The following is a 17237-nucleotide window of genomic DNA, read 5'->3' as shown; positions in this document are numbered from 1 at the left end:
GTTTATGTGGCCCGCTGCTCCATCTTGGTGCGTCTGTTTGCCTCTGTTGCTTGGTTCCTATGTTTTTCTGCCTGTTATTTTTCCGTATCTACATAATCTCTTATATAAAGGCCATTTCCAAAGGAAGCTTGAAAAGCTGACAGGTTGTGATAAAAACTTAGGTGGGACAGGGTTGGAGCAACTCTGCAGCCAAAGTAAATTGGAGGAGCCTCTTTGCCACTTCCTGAATCCTGTGGGAAGATTTACGGACTCACTGCAACAACGCAAAGCTCCAGCTTCAAAATTCACTACAAGCTCCGTCTTGTCGTCCTCTAAGGGCTTTTATAGCAGCTTTTATCTCTAGATTACCACAAGAAAATCATGCCTGTGCTGTTGTAAGGCCTTGGGGAGATAGTTTGCCTGGATGAGCAAACTTTGTCCTCTGGCTCGCTGTCCTGGGCAATAAATAAACACACCATAGATTAATTTAACATTCTGCAGCACAGCAGTGTCCTGTTCAGGCTGTCGGTCGTTAGCAGGAGGCTAAAAACAGAAGGCGCTCGGGACCCGACTTTTAAACCACTGAATCCACTCCTTGTTGAAGGTTTGGGACCCTAGGCTGCATGCAGACACTCTGGATCTGAACGGTGCATTTAGAACCTGCACCCGTTGGGCCTGACTAGGGGGACGGAGTCACACACTGAGCACTAAACAGCCAAACCTGGGTTTCTGCCACTAATGCTCACTTGCTTTGCGGAAAACCTGCATTAAACAGATGTATTGTAACAGATGTATGTGTTTGTACCAACATGACAAGAAGGAATAGTTTCATCAATATCATCCAATTATAAGAGCATAACCATGACCATGTGATTATCTAACAGCACTTAAAGTAATAAAACGTCCATTGAGAGCACACGTGTGTGTGTGTGTGTGTGTGTGTGTGCATGCGTGCGTGGTATAACATGACAGCAGCGTTTACATTGGAAGCCACAGTCTCGTTTGATTGGCTGTGATGTAATGATACTGATACAGTGTTGCAGGTTGAGCCTGTGGCCTTTGTAGGTGTCTGACATTCAGCAAATGCCTCGATCACTGGTTCGCCTTCATTCCAGCTGTCAACCATGAAAGATCACAATCACTGCCGCCAGTGGGGAAATCCCTGAACGGTTTGGGATGGAACAGGCTCTGAGAACAGGGACGACAGAGACCTGAACCCTGGACCCTGCAGAGCCGCAGGGCCCGTGTTCAGTCAGACAAAGGTACAGGCCTTTCTGAGGCTTCCAGCATCTGTAGGAGGAGGAGCGGGACAGAGTCAGGTCTTTTCCATCAGCTCCACCTGATCCTACAGAAAATCTGTGGAGGAACCCGAAACCTGAACGAGTGGGAGAATATCTGGTGGTCGACTCCAGCAACCACCTGAGGTCTGATGCCAACAAGGGGTCAGATACGAAGGATGACAGACTTTAGAATTCCTTCAGTGCTCAAACCAGCAAGGGATCAAATACATTTCCCTTCACTGTAAGTTAGAAAAGAAAGCTTTTAGAAATAAAACAAAAAAGGAGTAAGCGTAAAACTAGAACTAGACACATCTGAGACTGCAAAACGCAAAAGAGAGAGAGTAGTCACAGCTCTGTGCATAGATCAATATGAAGCATAACACAAGGCCTCTTTAACTGCTGCAGGAACCAGTCCTGCTCCAACATCGCAGGAGGCTGCTGGTCCATCACAGAGCAAACACTGAGTCAGAGCAGAGTCACAGCGTCTGTGGAGAGCATGAAATGAGCCTAAGCAGCAGTGACGCTCCCACTGCTCCCCTTCACAATACTGATGGACAGTGATGGGAAACCACCGGCAACTAACTGAAGGAGGTTGGAGAGAGAAAATGTTGGCAGTTCAATAAGGTTAAGCCACACATCACACAGCATGTCTGGTGTTAAATGTGACTGTGTGACGTCCTCAGAGCAACACAGCTACCGACAAGATGCACTCAACAACCTGACCAGATGAACACATTTCCAATAAATCATTTTATTAAACCCCATACACAACAGTTAAAGAACAGGCAATTCACATTTAGACAAAGTAACATTAATACAGGAGGCACGACAGCAGTAGTAAGACCTTCTGAGAGGAGCAGTACCACAGCAGAAGCGTGTGCTCGTTTCTGCAAAGCTCCTGAGGGCATGCTGGCAAAACACACACAGCAGAGAGAAAGCAGGAGTTCCTGTGCAGTCTCCCACGGTTAGCGATCCACTCTCACACGCATTCATTAGAGCAGCACATGCAGCAAGAAGACTGAAGACACTCAAGTTTGAACACACAAAGTGCAATAAATAAGAACACAGTAAATGAAAAAACAGCGAGGACGCGGGAGGAGGAGGTGTGGTGCTGCATGCCGTACGCGGTGGTCAACGCTTGGAGCCTCGTCCGTTCTCCCTCGTGGTTCTAAGGCAGTCTGACGGGAGTGCTTACTGGTTAGAGGAGAGGGCGTGTGATGTGTGTGGCACCACACGGCTCCATTCACACATCACCGGCTTCACTTACAGTAACGAAGGGTTCAATTAGGGAAAATCTGTTTTTTCCAATTTTTGCTGTTCTTTAAGCATCATATTCATATTTTTATTGAGTAGATGACAATACTGACATGAAATAGAATTCTGTACAAGAGACTCAAGAGCAACATGATAATAAACCCCATGAGAACGATGATGCATTTGATGGGTTCAGAGGCCTTGGTTTGGTAAAATCATCTTTCATGCTGACGTGAGTTCACACCCAAATGAAATATGTTTCCCTGTTATACGCCTTTAACCTGAAACATCAGAGGCTTTTTTATTGCATGTTCCTTTTATTTGCACTGCGGCCTTCTGAAGAATAGGAATTCTTATTTAGCACAGCTCAGCTGCATCCACCCATGAAAGGAGCCACCTGGACCTTTGGTTTGTAATAAGAAAGTAGGAGAAAGTAAACACAACCACAATGAACCACGTCACTAAAAGGAATGTGGAATTTTCCTGTACTGGCCGTAACCATGAGACCTTTTGATTGGTGTGTGTGTGTGTGTGTGTGTGTGTGTGTAGTTACTGAGTCATAAAAGACGTGTCAGTGCCGGTGTGAAATTGATAGGTGAAGGTAATGTCCTCATGGCATTAACAGTACCCACTCTCACACATACTTTGGTGGGTGTGGGGGGGGGGGGTGTGATCATGTGTTTCTATAGTTGTGTAGATGATTCGTTTAACATCTCAGTCAGCTGTGGGTTAGAAATAGGCCTACGTTACTGTAAGATGCAGAAATCAATGTCCTCAGAAGAATACAGAGGCCAGCCGGTGGAAGCTAGCTGAGGAGCTCCAGGTATGTGACCGGAACCTTTCCTTTCTGGTTTCCCCTCTCTCCGATGAGCCAGTCAGAGTCCATACCCGGCACCGTGTAAACTGTAATCAGCTGCAACACACACAAGGAGAGGTCACTCACAACCTGCACCAGCAAAGGCTGATGAGTAAACGCTGAACGGGACAACGCGGACAGCTGATGTTTGTGTTTATGGGTCATTCTCTGTAGTGATGCTCTGAGTCACAGCTTCCAAAACAAACAGCCCCACGTGTTCTGTGCTGCACAGCTGGACAGCAGCTCCGTGTACAAACCATCGTTGTTTACTGCATCTTTTTAGAACATTTATCTATTCATCCATCCATTTTCATCCGCTTATCCAGGGCCGGGTCGCGGGGGCTGCAGTCTGAGCAGAGAGTTCCAGACCTCCCTCTCCCCAGACACTTCCTCCAGCTCTGCCAGTGGGACCCCAAGACGTTCCCAGGCCAGCCTACAGACATAGCGTCTCCAGCATGTCCTGGGTCGTGCTACATTTATCTGTTGGTGGCAATTAAACGTTTATCTGTGGTGAAGATAAAGGTTTTGTTTGATTTGCTCACGAGCCAGTAACTTTGAATTGAACTGTGCAGGTGCATTTACATGAACAGAGTTACTGGTCATGTAGGTGGAAAGCTGGTTAAAGTTATAATCCTGTAAAGATTTAAGGACTCAGTCACTTTACAGTACACACAGAGAAGTGGCTACTATTAATAGACCACTTAAACTTGTTCATCAAAGACATTTAAGAACCAAGGCAACGGTCCTGCTGTTGATTCTAGGTTTGTTTCTCTAAAGGACAAAGACAAACGGAGTGTCTGGAAGCAAACTGAGTTGTGGCTTCCGTATCTGAGCTACAACCACCAAAAAAAACATCCTGTGTCCCACAAGTGTTTAACGTAATGTATTTTATGTTCGCATACACTATTTAACATACTCTGTGACTGTGTGGAACTTGATAACCCATTCCAGAGAAGCAGCAGTGTGTTCTTAGAGTTTCTTTTTCTGGGGCCTGTATTAACAGGATTCAGAGCCAGAAGACAAAAGCCATGAGCCAAAGTTATCTGGATGTCTGCCTTCAGGTGCTACGCCGCATATGCCACAACATGTCAAATAAAGTGATGAGATAATCATAAGTAGGAAAAAAAAACTAGTATTACTCCAATCACACTGCTCTCCATTTCCTCCAAGACATTAAAGATAATCACCTGCCTTTTCATCTTTAATGGAACCTAGTGTAAAATGTATCATATGACTAATAGGGGATTTTCAGATTGTCTGGAATTCCAACCTCCACAGACAAGACATGTTTATTTAGATTATAAATTGGTGACAAAAAGTTCAATGTCAAAGTGAAAACAGGAATTTAACTGTACACCGAAAGAAATCCAGCTGCCAGGACTCAACCTCAGGTTCGTGCCAGCAGTCCCCACACTTTGTGAAAGTGGGATCATCTGAGTGCAAAAGGAGTGAAAGGAGTGTGCCTGGAAGGGCCAGTCGCTGGTTAAGGACCACGAAGACAAACAAACAGCTCAAACAACATAGGGACAGTTCACTGAAACCCCTCTTCATCAAGAAACAGACTGTGATGGCCATGAAGGAGTAACCAGCTTCAGCAGCAGACATGGCTCAGTCAAAGCTTTAGAATGAAACAATCAGGACAGGTGGAAGAAGGTTGACGTCACACACATCAACAACACTGAAGGGGATAGTCCTCAGCAGGCTTGTAAAAGGTAGAGGGTAAAATAAAAGACAGCCTAATGTAAGAAAGCTACAGCTCCACAAGCTTGGATTTCTAGAAAGAATTTATTCCAACTGGAGGATTCTTGTGTAAAGTCTTAATCCTTAAATGCACAGGTCGCTGATGTTGATTGACATAAATAACTGAATCTTACACATTTACTAACTCAAAACAGGAAAACCAAAACCAAACCTGCCGGGTTAGAACCAGGCCACAGTAATGGAAGCGCTTCCTGATGTTTTTAATATCACTGTGGGAGATGCTGAATCACTTTTACAACCAAAATAAGTCTGGGCACTGAAGGCTTCACTGAAGGAACTACATTACTAAACCCAGACACAGAGCTTTAAGTATTCAAATACACAGGAAGGCCATCGGTGAGTCTCACCTCATCAGCCAGAAGTGAGAGCTCGCTGGAATCAGCAGCATCGTAGTCGTAGAGGACTTTGGCTTTGCGGGTTCCTGTGGCTGGTGGCTGAACTTCCTCAATCTTCAGTGTATCCGTTTCTGCAGGGCTGCTGGCGCCTTCTGCCTGAGAGCCGGCAGTAACCATGGAGTGACTGGAGTTCAGTGCAAAGGCATTAGGAACCCTGGGAGGAACACAGGGAGAGGTGTCTGTCTGACTGGTCTAAATTCTGAATTATGTAGTAAACAAGCACAGTAGCAAGCAGGCCCCACAAACCAGGAACAAATATAGAAAGTCAATCGCATTTGGGTTTTGGCTGCAGCTGTGCCACAGAACTACAGGAGACAAAGCTACTGGAACTGTTATTTAGTACAAAAAGGTCATCAGGTTAAAACAGAACACGGTTCTGAACATTCAGGTAGAAGGTTCATCTCCAGCAGCAAAACCCAAACAGATGAACAAGAGAAACGAACTGAAGCTGCACACATGAAGATGAGCTCGTCAGGAGCGATACTTACAGGTTCTCATCACTGAGAGCATGTGATAATAAAAATGAGTCGCTGTTATAAACAACAGTACGTCAGTCACTATGTAGACAGTTCAAACAGCCGCTCACCTCGTCTGTGTAGGAAGCAAAACTGACCACACACTGAACCAGCGTCACTCACATTCATTTAAAAAACAAAGTGAATATTTCTGGGAACTAACAATAGCCCACGTTTAGTTTTGCGGTAGTCTGTTCTAGGAACACGGATCAACACGAGAAGCCATTGTTGATGAGAGTGAACACATAAAATCAGGTTACAGCTTTGAATAGTGGCCCTGCAGCTCTGCAGTCACTGTCAGAGCCCAGCTTTTTATATTAGCTATACACAAAACACAATCAGTCACTGTAATTAGCCTGGGGCTAAAACCAGAAAACCTGTTGGCTCCCATTTCCTGTTTTCCTGAATTCCTGCGTAGCTCAACACACACTAGTGGAGCAGCTGCAGACAGTTTACTGTGCTTCTCACCTGGACAGCTCGTTCTGCAGCTCTTGCATGTGGAGATGACACTGCTTGTAGTACGCTGCTTGGGCCTCCACAAACTCATGGAGGCAGCGCAGGTGGTTTACCTGAAGAGAAGCAGCAACACAGTCATTCATTAATTAGGAAAAACTGAATTCACACTGTACAAAATATTAAAGACACTCTTTAAAGATTGGCCAGTCTCACGTCAGCATGAAATTATGGCATCAAATGTATTGAAACAATAACGTCTAACTTTTTTTAACAACTTTTTCCAATCCACTATTTATCCAATCAGTCATTTTACCACCACCCATGAATAATAACATCCACAAACACCAGCACCAAAAAGCTGCACGTGATCCTACCAGGCCGCCACCGCAAGCAGGCAGACGACAAACCAAACACCTCACAGACAAACACCCCCAATGTGCATACATACGTGTGTGCTACTGATGCCTTCCAGGAGCAGACGCGTAATCTCCGCTTGCCGATCAAACTCCGTTTGAGCCACTCTGAGCTCATGTTCAGCCTAAAACAATCAGAACAGCTATTTACTTCTATTCCTTGAGATTTGATGCATGAGACAATTTCATAAATACGTACAGTTCAGGCACCTGTAGAATAAGCTTAAAACAACAAGCTAATCTCAGGACGATGAATGATGCAACTACTGTCAACGTCATTGCTCTACTCACTTTTTCCACTTCCTCGCTCCAAAGCTAAGATGACAAAGAAAAAGAAGAAGAGAAAAAGCACAAGTTATTACAACCATTTCCAAAAGGTTCTAGAAGTGTGGTCAGACTCAAGAAGGGTAGTGAAACAGTGCTTTTCAGCTCGTTGGAGATGTACTGACGTACTGGAACTTAACCCACAAAAAGGCAGCTAAGATGTGTCCAACTTGTAAACCTAAATACCAGCTATGTTCTATTTGGGCATGTGAGCCTCTGTGGTAAATAATGTCCAGAGCCAGCTGTCACTGCAGTAAGGTGAACTGCAGCTTCTTATCAGGGGACCTTTGAAGGCCTGCATCCACTCCCTCTAAGCTGCTGCTGACACGCTCGGCGCGCGCAGGAAATCAGAATGCGCGCACAAAAAAGTCCAACCTGAATTTAAAAAAAAACAAAAAAAAAAACAATTCATTCTGTGATATTTTGCAACGTGAGTTAGTGAGTGAACGCTGATTGACTGTTCAGTGTAAATGACAGCCGCTGTTCGCTTCTTGGTGGTAAAATCAGCCTCACTCCACGTACTCCGCTCCAGTATTTCTTGCTCCAGGGCAAGTCAAGTAGTATCAGTAATAATGAAATTGCACGTGATTGCCTTCATTCAATGAGGCAGAGGGAGAGTCAGAGAGTTAAGGATCAGCCAGAACAGGCAGTTACAGGTGAGATAACTGACCAAAATCCGAGTGTGACTGGAAGATGGACACTCATTTAAATAGAAAGTTGAAGTTTGGAAGGTTGAGGTTTTACAGAAGGCCATTGGTAAAGCGTTGACCTATGAAACAGAGGGTCTGAGGTTCAGTCCCGCACCTCACCACTTTAAGTTTAATTTATGTTGTCTTTTAGTTGGTATTTTAACACAAGTGTAAATGCTGTAAATTAGCATTAATAAATCATGCAATTTGGATGGATGCAGTGCTGGTGTGAGCGCTCTGATGTCGCTCACAGTGGTCCCAGGGATTGCTCAGGGGGGAACATTGCCTGCATGTGTTTGCACATGGAAAGGCTGCATCAATGCTTCAATGCTGATAAGGACATAGATGCTCTAAAGTGACACATGCGCACATTCAGACCAAAATCACTCCAGGGAAGGTTTGCTTCAGTAATACTAAACCACATACCGATCCATCAAAACGCCATGACTTCACAGAACAGTATGTGCTAAGGTGACCTCACCATCAGAAAACACTTGGCCAGAGAGCCAGGACTGAGCAGTTACAAACCTGCATCAGTAAAAAGGACAACTCACCTCTGATAAACACTTGTTCCTCTGTTTTTTACAGTTGTTAAAAAAACAAAACAAAAAACACAACGTGGCCCAGATATTTGTATTACTTCCTTCAAATTCAAAACATGGTGATATATTCGATTAAATGCTAGTTTCACTATTTATATATGTTTTATGTTACGTTGTACAACTAAAAATATAAGTAATAAAATTTAAAAGTCTCGTTGAGTGACGCTGCTCTCAGAGACCGGTTGTGAGACACCAACTTTCACCATCATGACATTACACAGAGGCCTGAATGGAACTCTAGTCTCACATTAATCAAATCTGACAGAAGTAAACAACACCTGTCTAAACTAAGGCCGCGTGCTTTAGAATGTGAAAGGGCAAAATACAGTCAAGATCCAAATAGGAAGTAAATATGGAAGTTAGTAAATAAATAAAAGCATTTACACTGATGCATCTAATGCTCATGCTTTGGAATCAGAATTTACTTCTCTAAATATTTTCTCAGTGACGTCACTGAGGCGACCTGGGTATTGACTCATGGCGTCTGGACTCTGCCTAAGGTCCCTGACTCAACTTAACACATAAACATGAACGACATTGTGTGCTGGCACATAAACATACATTAAGTGGATACAGAAGCTGTGCAAAAGCACATCATTTAAGTAAAACATGTCTATTAAATCCATACATAACACATGATGTCAGAATGACTGTCGGACAGTGACTATGGTTTTAATAATTATGCGGTGACTATCACAGAGCAGTTGTGTCCTTACCGCAGAGGCGCTGACAGAAAGAACATAATTGCGAGGTCTGGTTTCCTGAAAATCTGGAGCCATCTACAGAAAGAAGACGGATGTTATTATCCACACATGACTAACTGGGCAAACGCTGAGAGGTGAAGCCAAAAGAACTCCACTCCAAGTCCATTTTTTGTTTTGTCCAATACCTCCTTTAGTATTGTACCTCCTTTAGGTTTGTGTAGCACACGTTGTGAAGTTGACATATTATTAGACTGAGTGTGTCTTAAAAGGTGCAGGTGATGAAAGAACCCAAATGTGTGTTAACCACCACTACCCAAAGCAACGGCTTGTGTACTCACTGGCAGGTTTAATGTAAACTAACATGAAGACTAGACTGTGGTGGTTTGTAGAAATCATCATGCACATGCTAACATGCACAAAGGTCACACAGGCCTAAATCAACCAGTCAGCAAAACGTACGGCTTAGTCAGCAACCAGCTGACTAAACTCAGATGAAGTCAGACTTTTATTCTGACCAGAAGTAAAACAAAAAGTTCAAAAGTGATTTCACACAGTATTACAGTTAATGAAGGACCAGACTACTTGAGGTTTCTAAAATGTTGGATAACAGAAAAAAGTGAGATGTGGCTATGTAAGATCAGTGGCAATGACTCAAGGCTACAAGGTTCTAAGCAGATTGGGCAGCATTCAAAAACGTGAGCTCAGCAACTCAATGTCTGGACAACTATCTGACCATCTAACCTGAGACATGGAGCGTCACATCACTTCACTTCACGGGGGGGTGGGGGGCGGTACTGAGTCTAGGCTTGTGCAGGAGGTTAAGCACTACTGGCTAAAAATAGCCGGGCTCACCTCCATGCACAAGCTGGGCTCTGGAACCCAACTCCTTGGGAGGGGAAGGACTGTCTTCTCCTGTGGAGTTGCACACAGGGAGAGGAGGCGGCTGCTGTGGGCTGGTTCAAAGCGCCCCAGCTCAGCCGCCAAGTCTTGGAGTTTTCCCCGGTACACGAGAGGCTTGTTTACCTGGGCCTTCGGGTCAGGGACAGGTCACTCACCATCGTTTGTGTCTATGGGCCAGTACCAGGCCTTCTTGGGGTTTTTGGAGAGAGTTGCGTTTTGCTGGGGGATTTCAATGCCCATGTGGGCAATGATGATTGGGAGGAACAGCCTCCCTGATCTGAACCTGAGGGGTTTTATTATTTATGTTATGTTTTTGGACTTCTGTGGTAGGCAGTTTGGCTATAACTAATACCATATTTAAACATAAGGGTGTCCATCAGTGCACATAGTACCAGGGCACCCTTGGCCGGAGGTCCACGATAGACTTTGTAGTCGTGTCATCTGACCTTTGGCCAAATATTTTGGACAAAGAGAGGTAAAGAGAGGGGCTGAGTTGTCAACTGAGCAGAGAAGCAGGCTGGACAGACTAGTAAGGGATGCCATCAAGCTGAAGAAGGAATCGATCAGGTAACTGAGGATGTCATGGGACGGTGGAGCACTTTGAGGGCCTTCTGCTGTGGAAGCAGAGCCAGGGGCCTCAGGTGCACTGGGAGTATGGAGTCCAGGGCTCTTTGCTAAGGGCTGCCTGATCTCTGTAAACAAAAGCAGGAGCTTGGTTGGCATTGCGGCAGTAAGTCAGACCTGTTCCCGGTGCATGTTGGACTTTGGCAGGGCTGCTTCTTTGACACCGGTTCTGTTTATTATTTTTATGGACAGAACTTCTAGCCAGGGGCTGGAGGGGGTCTGGTTCAGGGACCACATGAGAGCGTCTCAGCTTTTTGCAGATGATGTTGTGCTGTTGGCTTCATCGGGCCAGGAACTCCAGCGTGCGCTGGGGTGGTTTGCAGCTGAGTGTGAAGCGGCTGCGATGAGAATCAGTTCCTCCATGTCTGAGGAGTCTGATTGGCAGACAGATCGGTGCGGTGCCTGCATTAATGCGGTCAGTGTACAGATCCATGGTGCTGAAGAGGAAGCTGAGCCGAAAGGCAAAGCTCTTATTTTACCAGTCAATTGTTCCTACCCTCACCTATGGTCATGAGTTTTGGGTCATGACCGAAAGGACAAGGTCACGGATACAAGCGGCTAAAATGAGCTTCCTCCGCAGGGTGGCTGGCGCTCCCTTAGAGATAAGGTGAGGAGCTCTGTCACCCGGGAGGAGCTCAGGGTAGAATCGCTGATCCTCCACATAAAGAGGAGCCAGCTGAGGAGGCTCAGGCATCTGGTTCAGAGGCACACTGGGCGTCCCCTTGGTGAGGTGTTCCAGGTATGTCTCACCGGTAGGAGGCCCTGGATAAGCAGATGGATGGATGGATGGATGGATATAAGCTGTCAATGCATCAGCACTGCTGCATGTCAATTGATTTCCACAGCTCGTTTGTAATCCTGATGTCAGTGATAGCGAAACACTCTGATTCACAGCTTCTTGCTACCAATAAATCAGTGAAGCGTAAAGTAAATTATGTGACAGGAGGAAACAGAGTGAATCAGAATGAAAGTCTTGAAAGGTTTTTGATACTCACTTCACCCTCGCACTGCAAAGGTGAATAAACAAACAATTAGTCACTTATTATCAGCAGAACACACACACACACACACAGACACACACAGACACACACAGACACACACAGACACACACAGACACACACAGACACAGACACACACACACACACACACACACACACACACACACACACACACACACACACACGATGGAGGAACTGGAGTGAGGATGTTGTGAGGGTCTGAATGACTCACCGCTGCTTTGGCCTCGGCCGCCTTGGCCTTCTTCAGACGCGCCTTACAGGCATCCAGGTCCAAGCGAAGGTTCTCTAGAAGGCGGCGTTCTTTCTGACGTACACACACACACGCACACAGTGGCAGTAAGAAGGCCATTATGCTGTGGGGTAGACTGTGGTGTCCATCAACACTGTGCTGCCCTCTAGTGGCTGGTGCCTGTTTCACAGGTCACTTCATTTGGTGGTTGTAAAGTCAAATGCAACATCTTAGTGTCACAGCTACAGAAATCACTCACATCTTCTGCCTTATAATATTAATATTCTCGATCTTTTCACCACCGTATAAATCATTCATGTGCATGTACTCAGTCTTGCTTCTTCTCTACAGAGCATATTTCTAGCTTAACGTGTCAGTCCTCATTGGATTCATTTGAATGCTCGCCCTGCTCTTTCTATCCACTTGCTATCTTCTACCATAGCTGAGCTTCTTCCTCACTGTGGGACCGTCTGACATGGAACCCTGTGTTTCCAGTCTACACCTTCTGGTCCTGCCTCTTATTGTGTCATCTACTCAAGTGGGATTCTGTCAGGTTTTCGATAGGATTCTAAATAACTCTACTGTTGTTTTCTGTGAGGCCTAAACCTCAGGGACTTCAATAAATAACCCATCATCCAGTAACAGCGGGGAGGCTATGGGAATACGACTCACTGAGATGGTCCTCCAGTCTCCTTCCAGAAAGTTCCTGAGGGGGGTGTGAAAGCTAATGGCTGATGTTTGGAGGAACTCCCTCTCTGCTGCACCTAAACGTTTCTCACATTCCCCAACTTTCATCAAGGTGCTCCCTGTAAAACAGATCAGTTGAAATGTTCAGTTCTTTGAAGAAACCCAGACTCGTTAGAAAGTATTCAAAGCCTTTCACGTCTTGCCACTGTAAAACAATAAAAAAATGGCTAGTCAATTGAAACAGCCCCAGTGCAGTGCCCAGGGAACTAGTGTGAGGTGTCTAATTCAAGGACACTCTTCCAAAGCTCTACGAACTGAGCCACCATTACAGTATAGAAGTCATTACATTATACATTTTCCTTTTTATTATTTTAAAAGTGACTTGATGATGGTGTTAACACAGCCTACACCTACAAATGTCTGAAGTACTTCATTTAATAAGAATGCTGAAAGATTTTATTTCAGTGATAAGGATTCATGTGAAACAACAGCAGGTCAGGCTATGGGTGTGACTAAGTGACCAGTCCTGGGACAGATACTCACCGTATGGTGTTCCCAGGTCAAACTCCTTGCCTGCGTCCTGCATGTACTGACCCAGCAGCTCTGCATTGGTAATTCGGGACGGTGCCTTCCTGTCCAACTTCTCATAGAGAAACTCCTCAATTCTAGCACCTGCAGAGACAGACACAAAGGTTTTACTCTCAGCACAGCTGCCAGACAACACACCTCCACAGAGAGCGGCTGCAGGACTGGATATGTGTAAAGATACCAACACCTTTATGGTTCATGTGCAGTTATTATTAGTGAAAGAACCAGTATATGAAGAACAAATTATACTACTTTGATAATAGGTTTTCACCAAATTCTCATAATGATTTAATCTGACAAACGGCTAATAGTGGCCAAAAATGGCTTTGTGGCCTGGTAGCTCTGTTAGTTCAGCATCGGCTCTACCCCCGAGCTGTAGGTTCAGGAGGTAGAGCGGTCCACCTATGGTAGAGCATCAGCTGGCACCATCACGGCCCAGGCTGGCCACTGTGCAGCTGTCCAAGGGGCCCTGCGGCCTGCATTGAACCCGCCCCCTGAAGGAGCAGTGGTCCCACAGGGGACGGGTTAAGAGCAGAGGCTACTTTACCCAATGTGGGAAAGATAAAGTTCCAAAAACACAAACAACCAAACAAACAGGACTGTGATTCTATTAAATTAGGACATAGGACAAACATTATTTTGGGCCTAGCATATTAAAACAGTATTGAACTGATGTTCTATGATGTTTATGAATTAAAAACATATTGGTGAACAAAACAACACAAAGCTCACAGTTCATGGGGAAAAATAAGTAGAGCTTGAAATGTGTTTACAAGAAAACATCATCAAGTAACTTTAAAAGAAGACGCATGTAGTAAGAACCAGTGAGACCTTAAAGATGGGATTTGTTCACTGAAATCAAATGAGCTCCACATGATGTGGACTCGGGTCCACAACACAACTACACTTAACACAATGACTGGTGTTACGGTGTCTAAACAGACCATAAGAATCACGTGACTGACTGAATGCTTTAGGCTTGAGTTGTGTCTTAATTAAATGACACCTACTCATTAGAACATTATAAGAGATGAGACAAAGAAAGTCAGCTGCTTAATGTAAGCAGGGTCCCTCCTATCAGGCCCTGGGGGGCTGCAGATACCTGCAGTAACTGCTCACTGCTGCACAGAACAGTACTAAGAGCTGAAGAATCTGTTGACCAAGCCACAGCTTTTATTAATGGATTTACTCCCATCAGACAACCAGTGGAGTCTAACATTTACTATAAATACCAACCAACCCAGGGAATAGAGAACTGACTATTAACTATTAACACAAGTATATATTACACACATACAATCAGTAAATTAAAGGTCTACTAAATATTTTCCATCATGGCTGGAGTGTAGAAGTGTTTCCCAGTTTCCAGAGGAATCAATAGAGAAATCCAATTAACACTATGCCCCTGAAGCCTCTAATGCTCACACACGTGCTTGAGCAAAATGTAGCAAAGGCAACATAAGATTATTAGTGTGGAATGTTTAATTGTTTTGTTCTGCCAAACTGCTGCAGACTGATGGAAAATATTAATGTGGAACTTCCACAAATAAAACAGAACTGAAGAGAATCACACATTGTTAGACGATGTTGGTGCAATGAGGAAAACTTGCTCAACTAGATGATGCAGACACTTAAATGAGGAGAAGTAGGTTTGGTGTTGGACAGAGCCTGAGGTTCAGCTGCACAACCACAGACCGTGGTCTACGAGACGAGGTCAACAATCCGGATCAGACCACCGACAAAGTCAGCATGTGTAAACATGAACCCCAGTCATAGAAACATACAGCACACCTTCCTAAAGTGGCGAACTGAAATAAACATGGGCAAATATTTACAATTTGAGTATAGTGTGGTGTGAGAGAGTGAAAAAAAGCCAACTCTCACTGTGTCAGTATTTTAGGACATTTGCTGGCAGATGAGTCTGTCCAACTCTACCGCCATCATGTGACTGAGTCAAGTGCACATGGGATGTGTTTCATAGCAGTCGCCTTGTTAGCCTAATTAGCTAACACGTTAACATGCACAATAGATTGGACATGGATCGACCTGCCAGCCTCTGCCCAGCACGCTCACACCGCTGCTGCCAGGCTGAGCTAGCTCAGGCAAACAGCTGTTTGAGATGCTAACAGACCGTTTACACTATTGTTACCAACACCAAGAACTAGTTCAATAAATAAATGCAGCTTCTAAAAGAAGGTGAAGAAAGTATCTTTCTGAGCAAACCGACGTCATCAATCTCCCCGTACTGAGTTTAAATATATGAAGGTTTTTCAAACGCTCAAAAGCTCTAGAATCAGGAGGCAGAGTACTCACCAGTGTGGTCGACTGTAGCATGGAGAATCAAAAGGCACATGTTAGAGCCCTGTTATGTTAATACGACTTCACTGAAATGAGGAAAATGTGCTTTTAGGACTCCATCACGCTGTTTTCCAGCTGTGGTGGCTGATGTTTGATGATGACGAGGTCATTAGATATGAGGCGTTAATGGCTTTCTGCCCAATCACTCTGAATATCAGTGGGTTTAAATTGAACTACGCTGGCAGAACCAGGCTTTGAAACAGCACATCTTCAGATTTCTACACTAGAAAACAAACTAACACATAAAATAGCAAATAATTTAAAACGTGCCTTTTATCTTAAATCATATAAAATGTAAGCGATCCACTTCTATCATGTATGAATGATGTCTGGCTGTGTGAAGAAGGACTACTGAACAAACAACACAATCTGAGTGTAGTCGGTCCACAGACTAGAATTATTTAGTCCAGTAGAAAAGTGTCGTCAGCCAAGATGACTGGAAGCAAGTCGTGTGGAGTTGGTTTAAGGTGCCAGAAGAGATGAGGCAGCACAGAGGCCAGACGCAGAGCTGATGGAAGGGACACAGAAGCTGCGTGGGACAAGCCCGGTTAGGGGTCCTCACTGGGCCGGGCCTTGTTCTGCTCGGCTCAGTCTCTGTGATGACCTGCATCAGCTGAGCTGCGGAACTTCAGACCAGCCGGAAGCCTGACTCAGCAGAACCCGTACCCACTCACAACAGCATTGCTAACGCGCCCGTCTCGTTTGTGACGTCATACTTGGGTTCGGCTGCAGCAGGACCTCGGACTGTCTGTAGATCTTCTCGGTCCAGTTTTTGGTGCAGTCTGCGCGGATGAGGAGGTTCTCGAAGTGAGCGTCCAGCTCGGTTTTCTCCGCCTGGCCCAGCTTCTCCCCCGTGAACTGGATCAGAGCACACGTCCCGGTCAGTCTCACAGGTGACGCGAACCGAACGGTCGACTGGCTTCTTGGGCGTGTGCGTGTGCGTGTGCATCACTGACGCTAACGTTATCCGTGTCGTGACGTGGGCGCCGCTGCCGTGGCTCGGCTCACGTCTCGTAACAGTCCAGTTACCGCAGTTAAAGCGCCGCTAGCATCGTGTAGCACCGACTGCTATCGCTACGAGCATTGGACGCGTTTTAGCCGAGGCCCAGACTCCAGCAACGTAATTATCCGCTAACATTACGTGAACTCAGCACTGCAGCGCCGCGAAGCCAGTCGACCGTGAAGTTGGACTCGGCTGAACCACGGTGACATTACAACGTGCGCCGGAGAACAAACCTGCACGGCTCGCGTGAAAAACAGCCCAGCGCCCGACGCCAGTTTCTTCACGTTGAAATCCATGTTGTTCGTTAGCGCTAGCTGCGGAGCTCAGGGACACCGGCGGCGGGACGGCGATCCTCGGTCACGTGACCAGCGTGACGCAGCGACAAGTCTGAGCAGTGCGGAACGGTTTCTTTGTATGTGAAGTACGGAGAGGACGTCAAACAAAACCGCAGATGTTTATTTCCTCATAAACAGCCTCTTCGTAAAGTAATTTCAATCGCATGATATTTTTAAGCAGACTGAACATAGTTTATATTGCGATATAAATGTGTTTTAAATGTGTCGGTCACTGGATGTCGCTGTCAGGTCAAGTCAACCATAAA

At 45.3% G+C, this 17237-nt stretch overlaps 1 protein-coding gene across 7 annotated transcripts; it reads right to left on the bottom strand.

Annotated features, from left to right (window-relative positions):
• Positions 1-1990: 1990 nt before the first annotated feature.
• LOC114845395 (endophilin-B2-like) lies at positions 1991-17226 on the bottom strand. 7 transcript variants are annotated; one of them, XM_029133346.3, is made up of 14 exons: positions 16870-17226; positions 16350-16491; positions 15589-15600; positions 13231-13359; positions 12673-12806; positions 11983-12075; positions 11748-11759; positions 9241-9303; positions 7201-7224; positions 6945-7034; positions 6509-6609; positions 6014-6025; positions 5478-5679; positions 1991-3426 (listed from the first exon to the last, which is right to left on the bottom strand). In XM_029133346.3, the coding sequence occupies exons 1-14, from the start codon at positions 16930-16932 to the stop codon at positions 3319-3321; spliced, it is 1185 nt and encodes a 394-aa protein (XP_028989179.1). In that variant the 5' UTR covers positions 16933-17226; the 3' UTR covers positions 1991-3318. The 7 variants fall into 7 exon arrangements, with proteins under 7 accessions (XP_028989179.1, XP_028989183.1, XP_028989180.1 ...); XM_029133350.3 differs by lacking the exon at positions 11748-11759 and having other exon boundaries at positions 16870-17223; XM_029133347.3 differs by lacking the exon at positions 6014-6025 and having other exon boundaries at positions 16870-17222.
• Between the last annotated feature and the right edge of the window lie 11 nt (positions 17227-17237).

The sequence above is a fragment of the Betta splendens genome, chromosome 19 (assembly GCF_900634795.4).
Source record: "Betta splendens chromosome 19, fBetSpl5.4, whole genome shotgun sequence".
In the NCBI taxonomy this organism is placed as follows: Eukaryota; Metazoa; Chordata; class Actinopteri; order Anabantiformes; family Osphronemidae; genus Betta; species Betta splendens.
The sequence above is the reverse complement of the archived record's forward strand: the minus strand, read 5'-3'. Positions and strand labels throughout refer to the sequence as shown.